Genomic DNA, 18451 nt, shown 5'->3' with positions numbered 1-18451 from the left:
TTTTTTTTTTTTTTTGAAAAGGTAACTCAGTCACTCTATTTCACCCTAGCAAAGGTAACAACTTGAATCGTGTGCCCCACCAAATCACTTGAAATAAAAGAAAACTAAAAATAGAAGGTGAAAAGGACTCGACGAGATATGGCGAAACTATCATGTTATTTCTAACACCTGAGCTCTGTGCTTTTATGAATAGACTCTATAGATGTTTCCATCTAGTCAGATTGGTTCCTCAGCTCCTAAAACAAAAATGTTTCCATCCACTTAGATTGGTTAGTGCTATCCTTAATAGGCGTAAATTTCTAGGCTCTGGGAAATACAATTACTTAATTCTAATGACCCACCACAAGTCACGTTTGCACATCGAGAGTATGATGTTATATCAAATTATAAAGAAAAACTTTTATCCGTTGATGACATGGTTCAATATTCTATTTTTTGTATCCCTAAAATATTGACAATTCTGAAACAACAAGTACCTCCTCACCTGCAAGCATGCACCACTTTTGAGTTCATCACAACTTGGTTGTGGATACTTACAATTGCAATCGGATATGATTGTAAAGAAGTACGTCTGGCAATCACCGTTAATACAGGCAGTAAATTTCGCTCACCATTACCGGCAGGAGTTTATGAGAACACAGTTGTATATCATATTGTGTTAACAACAACTGGGAAGCTGATTGAAAGTCCCTTTGCATTGGAGTTGGTGAAGAAAGCAAAGGATGAAGTGAATTAAGAGTACATTAGATCAATAGCGGATGTAGTTTCACTGAAAGGGCGGCCTATTATATCAGCGATGCAGATTAGTTTTGTGTCATATTTGATGAGGGAAGGCAATATATAATAATCTGAATTTAGTTGCGCGTTTGAATATTAGAAGCAGTTAGAAATAAAACTATTTTGCTTCACAAAAAATTAAATTTTTAACTTCTAGAAATCATTTTGAAAATTTCTAGCAAAACTACTGACTTCTTGCTTGAAGTCAAAAAAAATTTCCAGATACGCGTCAAAACATGCTATCAATCATTTGGATGCCAAGTTATCATATGTCCCAAAAGCCTAGTTAGCAATTTGTCGAATGATTCACGAATTATGTCATCTTAGTCGTTCCCGAATAATACGGGCATATTAACCAAACACTGAATCAGGTTCGCGTGTTATAAGAGAATTGTGATTTATTCGCGAATTATTAGGATTCGCATTTTGTTCGGACATCTAATTCTGACAGCTGGTTTGATTCATTGAGTCAAGTCGTACACACCGAGACCATTTCTCTCACCCGTTTTAACTCATAGCGCTTTAAAAAACTTGTTGGTAGAGGGGATCAAACAAAACTGCTAATGGAGGGTACCGTTTTGTTTGGGGGTGTATATGCATATAGGACCAAAAAACATTTGTCTTTGGGTTGGTAGACCCCCAAACAAAATGATACCACCATTAGCAACCTTGGGATCGAACCTATGCCGTTTGGATTATTAAATTACAATCCAACCACTAGGCTATTTGCTGTTTGATGATTACACTTAGTGTATTATAATGAAATACTTTCTTTAAATCATGTTTTTAGTATACCATAACCTTAAAAATGTATATTCCACTGATTTGATCTATGCTTAATTTTTAATGCCAAACTCGTATCTTTAAATCGAATTGTACAGTATGTATGCCGTTCCGAATTACTGCCATATGACGAACCGCTGACCGAATTTTAAACAGAATTTAATTTTTATGAATCCGAATAATACACGTACATAACACGTTCGGTACATTTACCAAATACCGAATTGCTAACTAGGCCCAAAAGAACAACAAAGGAGACAAAGGTAGTCCAGTACAAGTTTGTTTGCCGACTCCCCAACTGTTTTCCTTCTCACCCTTTTCTCTCGAGCCCTCGAACGCTCAGTCACTACCAGCAGAGAAGAGAAGGCTGTTTATAGGCATACCAAAAACTTTCTAGGCATATCAAGTGAAGACAAAAAGGATGTCAAATAACAAAATCAGAAAGCCCCTTAACCAAAATTTTTTTATAATGACAAATCTGCTTTTTATGTATTAGTGTTAATAATCTGGATTAGTAATTAAAATTTTTGTTTAGTGATTAAGATAATTTTCAGAATTATAAGGTTTGTGTTGTGTAGATGATAAATTTTGGGGGAAAATTTTTTTATTGAGAAGGAGAGAAAGAGAAGGAGAAAGTGAGAAAAAAAATTCTTGATTCAATGGAGGATGAGGAGGGTCATTCTTCATACAAAAACCTAGGAAAATACATATCAACTACAACAATGATTCCCAAATGACTGATTTCTTAGATTATGAGAATGATTTTACACAAACTCAAACTCAAACTCAAGAACAAACTCAATGTGATGATTTTTATGAGCCAAATCCATATGATGAAGACATTGATGAGGAACCCAATGATTCTAGTACACAGGTGCACTTCTATACTATGCTTAATCTCACTTTTATAGCTCGAAATTATCAAAAGTTTTTATTTTTTCATTGAGGTTTGGCGAACCAGGAAGAGGTTCGGCTTACATCTATGAGCCGAACCGATCCCTTGATGAACAGTTCGGCTAGCTGAAACTGTTTAGGTATGCGCCGAACATATATTTTCCACTTCCAACCATTTGCTAGACACTAGTTCGGCTTGTATAACATTTTCCTAGAAAGCCGAACCTATTCCTGCGAGTTCTGGAATAAAAAATGTTAATGGTTCGGCTTATATAATGAAAATCGTATGAGCCGAACATACCTTTAAAAATCGTTTGATACAAAATTTGTTGATTGTTCGGCACATATTTAGAATATCGTATAAGCCGAACCTATTCCTGAGAGTTCTGGAATAAAAAATGTTAATGGTTCGGCTTATATAATGAAAATCGTATGAGCCGAACATACCGGTAAAAATCGTTTGGTACAAAATTTGTTGATTGTTCGGCATATATTTAGAATATCGTATAAACCGAAACCTCTGTATGTACAAGATTCGGCACATTCTATGATTATCGTATAAGCCGAATCTAACTATTAATTTTTCCTTCGTTGTATTGAATCTTGTGATATTCTTTGTAGATCACGTTTGTCGGACTTGTATCGATGGAAAATCAACCTGATCCAGTAGAAGTAATTCACGAAGATACTAAGGAACACTTCTAAAATGCCTCCTCTACCTCTTGCTCCCAAAAACTTGTCAACACATCAACAGGTTCGGCTAACCCGAATTAACACAAATAAGACGAACTATGTATTAAACTTTTGATTATCATACACAAAGAGTGGTTCGGCTCATATGTACAAAAGACTTACAAGCCGATTCCATATATTCGGCGCAAAACTAATACTATAGAATAAGCCGATCCTAAATATAAGGTTCTATGTGACTAAGTTCGGCTCATAAATAATATGTACTGTTAAGCCGAATCGTTCACATGCACTTTCAGAGTTCAGTTTCAAGAACAGTTCGGCGCAAATCTAAACTTAATTTTAAGCCGAACCCTATCATGTAACCGCCGCAAAATCCTAATTTTTGACGAAGAAGAAAAAAAGTTGGTTTTAAAACTGATTTTTATGTTTATTGATTTTAGGTTTTTGTATTAGGATTAGGGATAGATTAGTAATTTAAAAAATTTAAGGGTATATAGATAATTGAATTATCCATAGGGTACCTCTTATTAGATCACCCAAGCTAGAACTATTGTTTTGTATGTCTATAAAGATTTAGGTATGCCTAGAAACAGGCTTCGGAGAAAGAACCCTAAGATTTCAGCTTCAAAATCTTAAGTCAAAGCCCACTACATTTTAATCGAGCCCTAAGATTTCAGCTTCGCGAAGAATCGTATTTGCTACTTGTTCGGTTCAGAAATGAATTTTGCCATTCTGAGATGGCGGCAGTCGCGCATTCTGTAAACCCTAAACTGTAAAATTCAAAAACAGAACTTTCTTCTCTTCCTCCTTTTTATTTTTGGCTGAGAGAATTTATCGAACACTTACTGAACCAGAAAATGGTGTTCTTTGATTTCAATGTTCCATATCTAGAACCAGAAAAAACAGACAGTAATGGAAAGAAAAACACAAGATTGAAAATAGCTGTGAAAGCAATGGAATTAGGTTACAGTGGAGTAGCTTATAATAGATGTATGAAAGGAGTTATGTCAGATAAGGATCGTTGTACAATTTATCCATTCCCAGTTTCTTCATTGCTAAAAGCTTCTCCAACTCTATCTGATTCCGTTAAGTTTCATAGAGAACTATTGAAGGTTCCACTGAATACTCCTTTTCGCCAGTATACTAGGTTAACAGTTACTGTTGAGAATATTGTTCAAGCTGGTGTTTTGAATTCAGGAAATCCTGTTTTGAAAACTTATGATTTGGTTGCTGTTAAGCCTTTGAATCAGACAGTATTTGATCACGTATGTAAAGTTTCCGTGGTGGATTTAATTGCTATTGATTTTTCGGAGAGGTTACCTTTTCGATTGAAGCTTCCCATGGTTAAAGCTGCAATTGAGGTGCATTCTGTGACTTTTTCTTTTCTTTTCCTTTTTCATGTAGAATGAGTTAGGGTCTAATTCATCTTATTTTGAAGCGTGCATTAAAGATTTGTATGGCGTTGTTTATTATTATGCAGCGAGGGATATACTTCGAAATAACGTATTCACATCTTATCTCTGGTATTCAAGCAAGGAGGCAAATGGTTACAAATGCTAAGGTGAGAATTTCATAGTTGCCCAAATAGAAATTGTTAAGAGAATTGTTACACACATTACCACATAAATAAATCTGTAACATCTCGATATATTGTAGACTTGTAGTTGGACAAATTCTTTATAACTTGAGTTTCATGGGGACTTGTCTTAAATCTCTCATTGGCTTTGATGGATTGAAAGTTTGGGTTTAACAGTTGTTGGTTTGTTAATATAGAGATTTACATGATTGTGTCCTAACTCCTGATATTAAAGTTCCATGTTAATTTTAAGTCGGTAGTACGTAGTAGAACCTCTAACTTTGGTTATCACATTTGATTTTAACGAATCATCAAATCCTTTTCTAAGTATACATGTATATGACCTCGGTTTCCAGCTATTAGTGGATTGGACACGAGGGAAAAATATCATTTTCACAAGTGGTGCGTCATCTGTTAATGAACTTAGAGGACCTTATGATGTGGCAAATCTGTCCTCTTTGCTTGGCCTCTCCATGGAACGTGCAAAAGCTGCGACTTCAAAGAATTGCAGGTCTGTAAACTTTAAAAAAAAAAGTCATGATTGATTTTAATTTGTCAATTTATAAACTTATGACAAAAGGTACCTTTTGGTGGTTCTACATGTTTAACAGTCCGCTCTTATGTGTGTCAGGGCTTTAATAGCTAGAGCACTTAGGAAAAAACAGTTCTACAAAGAAGCCATTAGAGTCGAAAAAATTCCATCTTGTCAACGAGTAGATGCAAAGGAGCCTTGGTTTGCTGACTGCAATAACTGGGATGAAATATCCAGCGGCGAAGGAGATATTCAGTTGGATGATATTGCAAAGTTTTTCACTGCCTCTAGTAAAGTTCCAAAAACTTCCAAGGCAATTGATTTTGCGTCAGTTATCGAAGACTTGCAGGAAACAAGATATGACTGGTTGTCTGCTGGTGGAAACAAGTCACAACCGCAGGAAGATACACCTATCCCAGATGCCAAGTCTGATGAATCTCTCGACATGGACAAAATCTCCAATCAACCAGATGGACCTGAGGTAGTTCCCTTTTCACATCCAAAGTCGCTATTTAGTACTTGTGTCAAGCACCAAATTTCCAGTACTCATATTTTGTCTACTGATGGAACGCAAGGTGAAACTACTTCCATATTTTATGAAGAACCTATGAGTGTAGATAAGGTTTATGAAATTCCGTCTGCTGCTGAAATAGTACCACATGGTACGCCATCACAGTATTGTATCTCTATTACTGACATGGACCTTATGTTACCTAATAATGTTGTTTCTGGCCTCTCTTCTGTGAGGGAAAGTGGAACTTCTTTCTCATGCCAAGCGAACCCCATCGGACCAGGTAGTATTGGTTCAATTTTAACACCAAAGGATCATGTGAATACTACCATTGTAGATGATTTGGTGTTCCCAATGGGAACTCCCCCCAGCCTGTCCACTTCTAAGGAGTCTGATAGTTTTCCTCAGATTGGAAATTCTGAGATACTAAACAGCTCTGATGATGCTATGGGTGCACATGATGTGAACATGGAGAAAATTATATCAAAAACAGAAGAAAGGAAGCAAATAGATTTAGTTTCAGCTGGATGTGATATGCCTATTGTCAAAGGTGAACTGGAAGAAATACAGAACAATTGTGATGCTAGAGTTCTACTTGCAGATGACAAACCCGTGGAGTGTTACACTAATATGCAAGTGGACGCAACTTTATTTGCAGATGAAGTTTCACAAAAGGCTTCTTTTGTTGAAATAGAAAAGCATGCACAAGAAGGGGTCATTGAAATGAGTAGTATGGCACATGATGAATCCAGATCAGGTACGTAACCAGTATACATCAATATATTCTTTCTTTTCTCGCGGCGCGAAATTCTTTTGTTTTAAAGTCAATTCTTTTGTTTTAAAGTCATCAAGTAAATTTAGGGGTATACACTGCACCTAACTACACATTCATGGGTGTGGCCAGCTTTGGTATACCCCTCTCATACCTTCCCTACTCCAATAACGAGCATCTACAGTTGGTATTGTTGTTCCTGGAATTTAGTTGTTTCTAATGTATTCTTGGTTTTGTTTGTTCTTTTCTCCAGGAAAAGGCAGAGTTAGGCGTCCAGCTTTCCCATTTCCTCTCCATCGTCTCTTGAAGCATACAATTTTCAAAAGAAAATCTAAGAAATCGAGAAACAAGAGTAAAAGATTATAAGGTCAAAAAAATCTAAGAAATCGAGAAACAAGAGTAAAAGATTATAAGGTTTCTCCTTAGTCAGACTGCAGAGGTCATAGTATTGGTTTGTCTTTCCAGCTTTGGTGTGCCAATTTTTAGTAGTAGATACTGTAAAGACTTTCATGGTATATAAGTTGGTCACGTTTTTGGCGGAACACTTTTTTTTTGTATCATATCCATCATTAAGCATGAAGAAAACTTCATCCACTTGGCCAATGGTTGACCAGGAGATGATAAGAATGTATCATTAGGTTCAATCATTTTTATGGACAGGAAACGTCCAAGTAAATGGATCATCTTAAGAAACAGTGTAGAGTGTGTTCAAAATAGAAGAATTCAGGCTCAGTCAGTGTCTTGATTGAGTGATACTTTACTCATATAAAACAGTGATGAAGGGACATGAAGGGTAGTTCTTCTCTCTTTACTAACCAAAACACCAAGGAGAATGCAGGATGAAGCGAACCATCTATATACAAAATACTAACAAACAATCACAACAAAGCAAAACAACAACTCAAAACAAAAGCAAAAACAAAAACAAAAAAGAAAACATCTGCTTAGTGCTTTGACACTGCCAAGACACCCACCAACTACATAACCACCGAATTGAATACTCCACTGTATCCTTCAATAGAAACCTTCACCAGTCCCCCATTACTACTATATCACCACTACAGCCGCAACAGCCATTATTTCCATACTGATAACAACCCACAACCAAAACCCATCACAAAGCAACGGCTGCTCCATTCTGCTAAAAAGAGAAGCAGATTCGAACAGCAAACAAACACAGATCAGTTATAGAGAGGGTGGGGTTACTGAGAGACGGAAAGAGCTTCTCTTTATTCTATTCAAGATAATCTGTGTCTTCTCCCACTTCGAGCCTGCATGCTCTTCTTCCTTAGCCAGTACCGATAGAGTACTCCAATGATGAACCCATTTGAAGCTAATACGGCTATGAAAATCACAGAAGTTACACGCATTCTGTTTCCCTTGGTGCCACCATTATCTGATCTGAGAGTATGATTCCGAGCTACAACATCTGCAGTTAAACTGACAACTGAGAGCAAGTAGATAGTGAACTATATATATAATACACTTCTCATTTTATGTGTTGACAGTGAAACAAGGAAAGCATTGAGTCAGCAGAATCAATGCGAGAGTCTTAATTTTCTTTTCTTAAAACCCCTACAAGTGAGATTTGAATCCCAGATGTCTTGGCACATACGCCAATTGTTGGACTCTTGAAAGACAAGATGAATACATTCTAACATGCCATTCATCGGATGAAGGCGTAAAACTCAGCAATTTTGCCTATTAGCACATCATCTACTAACTGCGGGAGACAATAGTCTTGATAAAGTTTCAAACAACCATTTGAACCTCAAATTCAAGCAACTACATTTCATACAGTTGGTCATCTCATGAGAAATCAAGGTACCAAAGGTCCAAAGGACAACTAAGTAATTTATTAACGGTGAAATCAAAATAAAACCACATTGATAAGCTTACTATTACGAAGTAGTACAACTAGCTGCATATGTAACTCTAACGAAATTTAAGGATTTACAGAAGGCACTTACCCCTTCCATGACGAGGAACGCATTCAGGACAATAAAATGTAGCACTGACTTCCTTATCCTTCAACCTTACGTACACTCCATCAGAAGCCTTAAAATCAGACGGACAAAACTCCCACTCATCAAATACACCATCTGACATGATAATATTCTTCTCATAGAAACCACAGCGCTTACATTTCTTGTTAAGAAACTCTGTCACTGGCTGTACATTAGAAATTTGACAAGCATATTAGGATCCAAATGACTTCATAAACTCGCATTCATATACACAGGTGAACACATACCTGCCAAGACTCTTCATCCTTAAAAGTGTACAGGGAGTTTTTCTTCTTCACATCAGGCAAATTTGTCTTGTTCTCTCCTTGACAATTAAAATAAACTGTTGGTGCAGTTACTAACCCATAAGAACTAAAAATTGGTCTACTTAACAATCCATGGGTAGTAAAAATCTGAATTGATTTTAGAGTAACTATTCCAGACGAAACAGTTCCTATATAAGATAAACGATCATCAGTAAGAAATTGAATCGTTTAATAGTGTCCATTCATACTAATAAACGACCATAATTAAGCTTCGGTAATATGATTATCATTTGAAGTTTAATTATCAAAAACCAACAACTATAATTATTATTATTACCTGAAGGAAAGAAGAGCAAAATCGAACCAAGTAGAAGAAGCGAAGCAGTAGAGCCGATTCCTGAATCCAGTCGGATCCCAATCATTTCTTTATCCTTTCGAATTTAATTTTCCGTTAATATCGGAACGTCAGAAATCTCTTTCTCTCCCCAACTTTTCTAGTCTACCTCCTAGTTAGTAAGTTCGCGAATGATTCGCGAATTATTCGCGAATTTTTCCGTATCACGAATTTTACCGTCTTATTCGCGTACGTTTGCAACTCCGAACCCAAGTCGCGTATTATGTGGCATTCCCGGATTATTCGCGAATCATTCACGAATTTTACGTATCCCGAATGATACGTCCGCTTAATTCGCCATAAATTCTTTAGCTTTTACTTTTCAAAGACTCCACTTTTTGGGCTTTACTGCCTCCCGAGCATACACGACCGAATATTAGACGTGTTGTAATTTTTATGAAACAAAAACGACTGAAGAGATTTGAAGGTGAAGGTGAGAGAGATCTCAAACTCACTAACCAAGCATCTAAACCACCATACGACGTCCTCTTAGATAACTAATGTTGTATATATTATTAATATCATCATATTAAGTTAATTTTTTCTTTAAATAACTCACACATATGCATAAAAATTGGTCTATGACCTTATAAATACAAATTATTTGTTATATATAGATACCGAATTTTCAGAGCCGAACTCACATTTATAAATCGAATTATACACGTACGTATGCCGTTCCGAATTACTGACGAATCACGTCCCGTTGACCGAATTTTGGACCGAATCTGAATTTTACAAAACCGTATAATACTCGTACGTTTACTGTTCCGTACGTTTGACGAATCCCGAATTGCTAACTAGGGTCTACCTTCGAATGATCGAAGTAGTCAACAAGTCAACAATAGTGACTAGATAAAGGTACGCGTATTATGAAGTGAAAAATACTAGAATCATCCTACTATATGGGTTCAATATATAGAAGCCCCACTAAATGGATCATCCACTATCAACTCCATGTTTTAAGAAAATGATATTACTAGGCCCAAAATATCAAATTTTCTTCGGATCTGGCCCATAATTAATTATTAGAGATTTTAATAATGACAACACTACCCTTTTGTATATAAACAAGAGGAATATCAGAAGATTCTTTTCATTTTCAGATTTCATCTCTCTCTCTTCCAGACGAGTTTATCTCCTGCAGAAATGGTTTCTCTTCATTTCCAGATCTGAAACAATTATTCTCTCTCGAAATCAAGTTCTCACACAGTTAAACATCGCCAACAACTCGTGTTCTTTTGATTTCAGTGATGAGAAGATCTGAAGAAGAATCAACCAAATGATACGAACCTAAATCCGAGCATAAAGAAACTCGATTCAATTCAATCGAAGAGAAACATCTACAAAAATGAACCAAAGTAAGTTTAATCTTTTCATATCCTTTTTAATTTAATTAAGAGCTTTAATCTATCAATCTCGAGTTGAAATCAAAATCTCTGAAGTTTGATTTTAAAAGTTTTGAAAAAAATATGAAAACGAATCTCGATTTCGTTGTTTGATCCTTGATCAGAGTTTGGATCTTTAATCTACAACATCTACTCACTCTGGTTGTTTTGATGTAATTTTTTTGAAGAATTTTGAACAAATATTTCAGATCTGTTCTTCATCAAAATCGACGTAAATATAATTGTAGCTCCGATCTATAAACTGATTTGAGATTTGATATCAGCAAATCATCGTCTCTATTACCCATAGTTTTAATTTTAATTTCAACCACTCTTAATTTTCAATTTCATTTTATTCTTGATAGATAATTTTACGAAATTTATTTTCAATTGTTTAAACAATAACAACAGATGCAGTTTCATGACACAAACTATATATCTAATCAAAATTATGCTTTCAATTTTACTGGCAGTTTAATCTTCTACCATAGTTTGATTATGTTGGAAGAAACCTTTACTGGAAATGATACTTGTTGGCTTCTAGCCATGCTGAGTATGAGGAGGTGGTGGTGGTGGCGCAGATGCAGGTTTTAGTGGGGATTTTTGACCTGTTGAGTGGTGGAGAAGTAAGTGGAGGTGTCATGTTCAGCAGTGGTGGTGGAATTGCAGAGTGTTTCAACTGTTCCATTAAGTTTGTGATTCTAGGAGGTTGTGGTGGAGGAAGTGCAGGTTATATATGAGGATTTGGAGCCAATATTGGTGCTGATGGCGGTGTTTTCAATGTCAATTTGTATATAATAACTTGTTTGTGTTGCTTGCGGTGAATATTTGGTATGTAGAGGATCTGCAGGCTAGGTAAAGTGAAAAAATAGGGATTGAAATCAGGTAAGTTAGTTATTAGGATTGATTTTAATTTTTAATTTGAGATAATAAGGCTTAGGTTGATGTCTGTTAACAATATATAAACTTAATGCATTCATATCTTAGAGTAGCCTCTCGATTTGTTCATGTTTTGTAAGATATTACTACTAATTATAGTCTGACAGATCTTTTTGGTTTAGGAAACTGATATGTGTCACTGAAAGAGTGCGCATTGGATAGTAAGTAAATGTTTACCTCCTCTCAGTCAGACAGTCACATTACGCAAAATTTAGAATGGCTATTAGACATGTAGTGAATCAGATTAAAAAAAAAAGTATGTTGTTCTCTTTGGAACTGAAAATATGGTCCATCTTAATGATTTCATTGTTTCAGTTTATTAAATGAGGGGGCATTTTAGTTTTTTATTGGGGTGTTTTCTTGTTTGAGTACAAAATGCATGTGTAATCAGTAGTTACATATGCATATGGCATATGTAAACATTAGTTACACATGCATATTAGCATGTGTAACTAGCCGTTACACATCTAATATGCATGTGTAACTCGTAGTGACAGTACAATACTTCATCTCTATCTTCCTCTACGCAACTTCTTATATAGAGTTTGACGTTAAACCTTAAAAATGCTTAGTTGTTTTGCTTTGTCTGTGGTCTTGCTAAGCTTGGGTTGTGTGTTATTTACACGTCAAATCATGTGTTCCTTCTTGTATCAGAAGGAATAATTGTTGTTATCAGGAGATCATACCTTACTTGTTCTTAATACTGATTAGCTCATTTGGCAGGATTCTTTGTTTGTTTTCATTTCTGGATTTGAGTCAGCTGGCTCAGAAGAAAAATTTCATACTTTGCTTGTTCATATACCTAAGCATGAGACATGAATTATAGCTCATTTGGCAGGATTTTTGGTGTTTGGTCTGATTGGAACAAGTCAAGTTAGTGATGAAGGTGATGTTGAGTTCAAGGCTGTTCTTTTTGTTCCTCCAAAGGCTCCTCATGATCTGTATGGGAGTTACTACAATGCTAACAAGTCCAACTTGAAGTTATACGTCAGACGTGTCTTCATCTCAGATGGATTCGATGATCTTCTGCCCAAGTACCTGAACTTTTTGATGGTAACCATTTTTCCCCAAGATATATAGGTTCATTATTATAAACGAGGCATAGCTGCATAGAATGAATTTCAAGCTTTGCTACATGGATAATAGCTGAACATTACTTTTTTTGGTATATTATGTAGGGTCTTATGGACTCAGTTACTTTACCACTTAATGTATCGTATGAATTTGTTGATTTTATGTTGACATATATAAGTATGATGCATGTGTAACTCCTAGTTACACAATTCAGATGCATGTGTATCTGCAAGTTACACATGCTAATTGAATGTGTATCTTATAGTTACACATGCTAACCGAATGTGTAACTGCTAGTTGCACATGCTATGCGGATCTACTGGTTTCTATCTACGTTATGCTTATTTTTTGTTGAGTTTATTGGTTTTTATGTTGTCTTGTGCAGGGAAACACATTAGGAAGTTGGTTAAAGATGGATTCATCAGCTTCAAACCAAACCACATTCACTCTCCATATCATGCACGGAGAATGACAAAATCCAGATTGAGGAGTTTTCACTCTGGATATGGTACGTTATACATAATAATTTACATTTTTTTTTCTTTTCAGTATTCATAGTGTTTATTTGGCTTCCAGCCTGCACTGAACCCTTAACTAGACCTGTACTTATGGAATAACTCTGTCATCATTTCTCAGTAGTATGCGCTATGTCAATAAATCAGATTAAAATACAGCTGACAGTGTTCTGTATATTACTTGATTGCAGTACTAAAAGTATTATGGCGTGCAATTCGGTAGTTTAATTAGTTAAGATTGATTGTTCTAACAATCACTGAATTTACTACCTTGTGAGACTTATTTGTAACATAATACATCTATTAAATTTTTATTGGGAATTTTAGCTGATTGTGTTTGATTTTCCTTTTGTATTTATTGGTATGCAAAAGTATGTGAAACTTATAGATACACATGCTAATTAGATGTGTAACTTCTAGTTACACAAGCTAATTTGATGTGTAATTTCTAGTTACACATGCCGATTGAATGTGTAACTTCAGGTTACATATATTTTACTTACATATAGTATTTACACAATTGGTTACCAAATTAGTAGGTCTTTCACAAGTAGTAGTATTGTGTATGATTAAACCTAAGTAGTTACTTTTGCTTTGAATGATTCAGGTTCAGTTAGTGATTGAGAATTTAGAGCAATTGTTCCTGAAACAATAAAAATGAGCGGCTTGTTGTCAATGATGATCGAGGTGATAAGTTAATACTACTGCGAGCAAATCCATATGCCCCTATATATCTCTGTCTATAGGTAAGTAGTGGAAATGGTTTGTTTAAGTAAATGTAGGACTAACTAGTGGAGATATGTTAACCAGTTTAAGTCCATAACAAGTCCATAGTGAAAGTAGTGTATGGACAACATAATGATTTGTTTATGCATTGACCCTATTCTGTCATTTTCTGCGTATATTATAGCTTGTTACTCATACCTGGATGCAGAATGAGGGTCTGACTCAAGATACATTCACTTGCTTTCAAGTTTCTTTATTGTGTTGTGAAGAAACCGATCTCATGAGGATGTGTAACTTCTGCATACACATCGATATGGATGTGTAACTGATGATTACACATGACGGATGCATGTGTAACTCCCAGTTACACATGCTAAGATAGGTTATCATGTGTATTTTCTGTGATCTTTGTTCTATAATTTTGCCTTACAATTCGTTCTAATATTTTTTTTTCTTTTTTTGCTTTTTGTTCATCCAACCTAATCCATGGATGTTTATTTCGTTGCAGATATGCAAGCATTTTGGAGGGAGGAAGACAAGAAGGAAAGGCAAAGATTTAAACTTCATAAAAGCACAAATCAGACGCATGTGTAACTCTCAATTACACTAGATAGATGCATATGTAACTCTCAATTACACTAGACAGATGCGTGTGTAACTTCTAGTTACACATGCTAAGAAATTAATAAATGAATATTAAAGTATTACATTTATTTTTTGTATGCGTTCTTTTTGATGTCTATTTTTTTGATGTGTAACTTTGCATTACACATGGCATAAGGATGTGTAACTTCTGGATACACATGCCATATGCATGTGTAACTTCTATTTACACATTCACACTGTATTTTAATAATTTTGGGCCTACATTTAATAATTTTGGGCTTAAATTTTAAATTTTATTTAATTATGGGCTTGACAATATATAAAAGGGTATGGATGTCCTTTAATAACTCGGGGCCTAGATTTAAATTTGTTTTAATTAAGGGCCTCATATTATGGGTTATCCATGGGTTGGGCCTTAGCCTAATTTTCCCTATTATGAATGGTATAGTTCGGGTATGTGTTTCTGTTAAAAGCCTATACTATAAGTCCATTAGACTGGGAGCATGTTTGTTTTTTGGTGACTCACGATCTGGATCTGACTCACCTCCTGATTCGCAGATGTCAGATAGTTTGACTCGCAATCTGAGTCAAATTTAACTCCTTATTCGGACCCGTTTGAGTCAGGTGATAAAATATTCTTGATTCATGGGAACAAACCACTAACCCACATTTTTGAATCAGATGAGTCAGATCTGACTCAAAAACTAACATACTGGGTCAGATCCGTATGAGTCAGATGATTTCAGTCAGATCCAGACGAGTCATATCTAGACGAGACAGATGAGTCATAAGAAAAAAAACAAGGTGTAAATTATAGACTAATAATGAGGGAGGGTGCCCCAACGATTTTGATGGCGAAAAAGGGAGGGAATAAAGTTTTGTTGGATAACTTACATGCCATTCTCCGTGTTCAACATTAATGTTATTCGGTTACAGGCTCTGTTTTCTTCACAATTTCCATACTAAGAACGAGGATAACGGCTTCGCAGAGTCTCGTTTCCCCTACAATATCAGACTCGCAATCTGGTATTGATGATTGTCGTAAGTGCAATCAAATTAATCATTTTATTTCCACACAATTAACAGGTAATATAGTGGAGGTAAGGATCGTACCCACGAAGATCTTTTAGTTGTCAAAGTGTCACACATGGGGGTTTTGTTTTAGATTTTGAATAAAATAATCAAAGGAAAATAATGTAGAGTTGTAATCAATAGAGAGAGGTGATCGAGAAATCCTTCTTCGTTAATAAACCGTCAATGATTTATTATAATTTCATAATTGTCGTTAATCACATATTATCACCAACCGTGTATAACAGCTAGCTCAGTGTTTTTCCCTAAATTCCTTTTATCAATGAATACGGAAGCTCTCCAGTACCAGATTCTATTCGTCTAAACCACCTAGTAGTAGCTCACTCAAGGTGTAATTCGGCTGAATGATTTATGTTTTGTGAATTTATAGGTTGATCCTAGTAGTTAGACTCTTAGCTCAAGGTCCACTTTCTAGTGTTGTTTATACACACAATCACCCCACAGAATCCCTTTGTAAGGTCTCGTGTTATCTACTTGTGTAAAGGTTATTCGACGATTACTTATCTCCTAAATCAATACTAACAATAGATTAAATTAACAAATCAATTTAGTTGGCCACCTAAACAATCTATCAATCAATCGTAAATATCCATTATAGTATAAATAAACGATAATCATATGAAGAACTTCAAAGTAGATTAATATAATAACTCAAATCTTGTTTACATCTTAGAATTTATCCTCAATCAATATGTGTTTATCTTTTCATGGATGTAGAAACATCCATGATATACATATGAGAAAAGTTAAGACATATCATTACGATTGAAGAACCGCTCCAAAACCCTAGCTTCCGCTCCATGTTCAAGCCTTACAATTTCATGACCCCTTGATGTCCTTCATTCATGACCTAATACCTCTTTATATAGGTTTATATTGCTTGGCATTCAAGTATCTAGTTCGGTTCAAGAACCCGACCCGAAAATATTAAATAAAGACCCTAACCGTGAGTTTTGGCCTTCACCAGTATGCATACCCGTTATCATACTTAAATTTCAGTTAAAATCCAGGGAAATAAGTATGCATACCCGTTTGTATACTGAAAATCCGCTTGCATACTTTTCCTGTCTTCGGTATTCGATAAAAAGCTTGTTTTGACCACAACTTCTTCGTCCGAACTCGGAATGACCTCATTCTTGTTGCATTATTTTCCTCTTTCAATTGTATTCAAGATGATGATAATAAGTCCTGAATTTGAATGAGTTAAGCTTGGTATTTGGTCCGTATCTTGATTTTGAGCGTTTTGCTCCTTTTCGCCGCACTTCTTCCACTTCTCTTAGACTTGGGTACTTGGATACTTGGAATACTTCTATTCCTAGATCTTTTCAGAAATTTGTATCTCCTTATTGGATGATTCACCTAATAAAGGAAAATAAGAGAAAACAAGAGTAATAATACGAAAATATGCAAGAATAATAGCTTAAACAAGTATGGAATGGACACTAAAATCATATGAATTATGCACTTATCAAATTCCCCCACACTTAGCTTTTGCTAGTCCTCGAGCAAACTAAATAAATCTAATCCTAAATACAACAACTCCCTTTCGTTGAGAAAACGGTTACACTTAGCTAATGTAACAAGCCTTTAAACCCTAGGTGTCCCTAGTGGACGAATTATAGTCTCGTGAGGGTTTACAAGAGGTATACCCACAAAACCTACTCCAATTTATCTCCTTGGAAGAACCACTAAGGATAGACACAAAATAGTAGCTAATAAGATAATAAGCATACATATGTTCTTTATCTGCAAACATCCCACAATCATTCCAATCATCACACATAAGCAATTACTTACGTGTGACATTCAACCTGATTGTAAAACTCTACTAAGATAGTCATCGTACTTGTTGCAACGTTTGACACAACACTCGCATACTAAAATCACATGGATATACAAGAAAATGGAAATAGAAAAGTGAAGTGTGCAAATGTTGACTAAAGGGAAAGATGTTACCCACAATACTTGTATGAATGTTGTCAAAGGATTCTTATTTATAGCGCAATAGTTGAGAGAAGCACCCATTTAACTCGACCACATGATTAGATACTCTAAGCGCATGTCTTTTCAGCAAGTATGTGATAGTTTCCTTGGATCCTGCGCTCCATGCTTGTTTAGGCGACGGAGACGGGGACAACATTTCACACATATTGTTATCCAAGTGCCGAGAACCTCATCAATAGTGTTTTTGAATTGATATATAATGATGATAGGTTTCACTCATTTCATCGACTATATGATTGATTCCTATGGATCCTGCATTCCACGCTTGTTTAGGCGACGGATACAGGGAGAATCTTCTCTTTGTATTTATTTATTTATTTAACTGTCAATATATGAATAGAAGCCTTATATAGATTTTTGATTTTTGGCTCACTCTTTATGAGTGTATGAAAATTGCCTATGGGGATTTTATATAAACTCAACCAATGATTACCTTGCTACAACATCCATGGAAGTATTAGGATCCCACCAAATCACTTAAACAAATATATAACTGCAAAAATAAAAAGAAAGTGATTCAGTAATGATAAATTGCAAGGATGAATATTTCAAACGACTACCATGCCAATTCTAGCATCTGAGTTTCGCATTCAATTATGAACGTATATAATTAAGGATTGTAGAATGAAAAAGTGGGACTCAATCCATAGCCGTACGTAAGAACAGTTTCAAACTAAAAATGTTTAGAGTGTCATCCTAAATAGGTCGTAATTAACTCCAAAAGATGAAGTCTCAAGAATGCAAGAAATCAAAGAGTATTATCTATTTATTTTTTTGTATATGCATATAGTATAATACTAAATGTTTCTCCACACTTAAATTCAACATTGTCCTCAATGTTCAAAACCGAAATTCTGATTCCTGATATACCATCCCTGAAATACTAAAAAACTTTACCAATTA

At 35.3% G+C, this 18451-nt stretch overlaps 2 protein-coding genes and 1 long non-coding RNA gene across 5 annotated transcripts; 2 read left to right on the top strand and 1 right to left on the bottom strand.

Moving 5' to 3' along the window:
- The first annotated feature begins 3780 nt into the window (after window positions 1–3780).
- On the top strand, window positions 3781–7082 carry LOC113279189. Its single transcript, XM_026527895.1, has 5 exons — window positions 3781–4508; window positions 4628–4708; window positions 5080–5234; window positions 5355–6523; window positions 6792–7082. Exons 1-5 carry the CDS (start codon window positions 4005–4007, stop codon window positions 6902–6904), a joined length of 2022 nt encoding a protein of 673 aa, XP_026383680.1. The 5' UTR covers window positions 3781–4004; the 3' UTR covers window positions 6905–7082.
- A 233-nt stretch (window positions 7083–7315) lies between these two features.
- LOC113279199 lies at window positions 7316–9305 on the bottom strand. 3 transcript variants are annotated; one of them, XM_026527900.1, is made up of 4 exons: window positions 9148–9305; window positions 8793–8998; window positions 8509–8710; window positions 7316–7967 (listed from the first exon to the last, which is right to left on the bottom strand). In XM_026527900.1, the coding sequence occupies exons 1-4, from the start codon at window positions 9230–9232 to the stop codon at window positions 7777–7779; spliced, it is 684 nt and encodes a 227-aa protein (XP_026383685.1). In that variant the 5' UTR covers window positions 9233–9305; the 3' UTR covers window positions 7316–7776. The 3 variants fall into 3 exon arrangements, with proteins under 3 accessions (XP_026383685.1, XP_026383691.1, XP_026383696.1); XM_026527906.1 differs by having other exon boundaries at window positions 8793–8887; window positions 9148–9299; XM_026527911.1 differs by having other exon boundaries at window positions 8793–8869; window positions 9148–9299.
- Window positions 9306–11412: 2107 nt separating this feature from the next.
- LOC113325959 lies at window positions 11413–13031 on the top strand. Its single transcript, XR_003348204.1, has 3 exons — window positions 11413–11477; window positions 12370–12584; window positions 12991–13031. It is a non-coding gene; the product is annotated as an uncharacterized LOC113325959 (long non-coding RNA).
- Window positions 13032–18451: the final 5420 nt, after the last annotated feature.

The sequence above is a fragment of the Papaver somniferum genome, chromosome 1 (assembly GCF_003573695.1).
Source record: "Papaver somniferum cultivar HN1 chromosome 1, ASM357369v1, whole genome shotgun sequence".
In the NCBI taxonomy this organism is placed as follows: domain Eukaryota; kingdom Viridiplantae; phylum Streptophyta; class Magnoliopsida; order Ranunculales; family Papaveraceae; genus Papaver; species Papaver somniferum.
The sequence above is the reverse complement of the archived record's forward strand: the minus strand, read 5'-3'. Positions and strand labels throughout refer to the sequence as shown.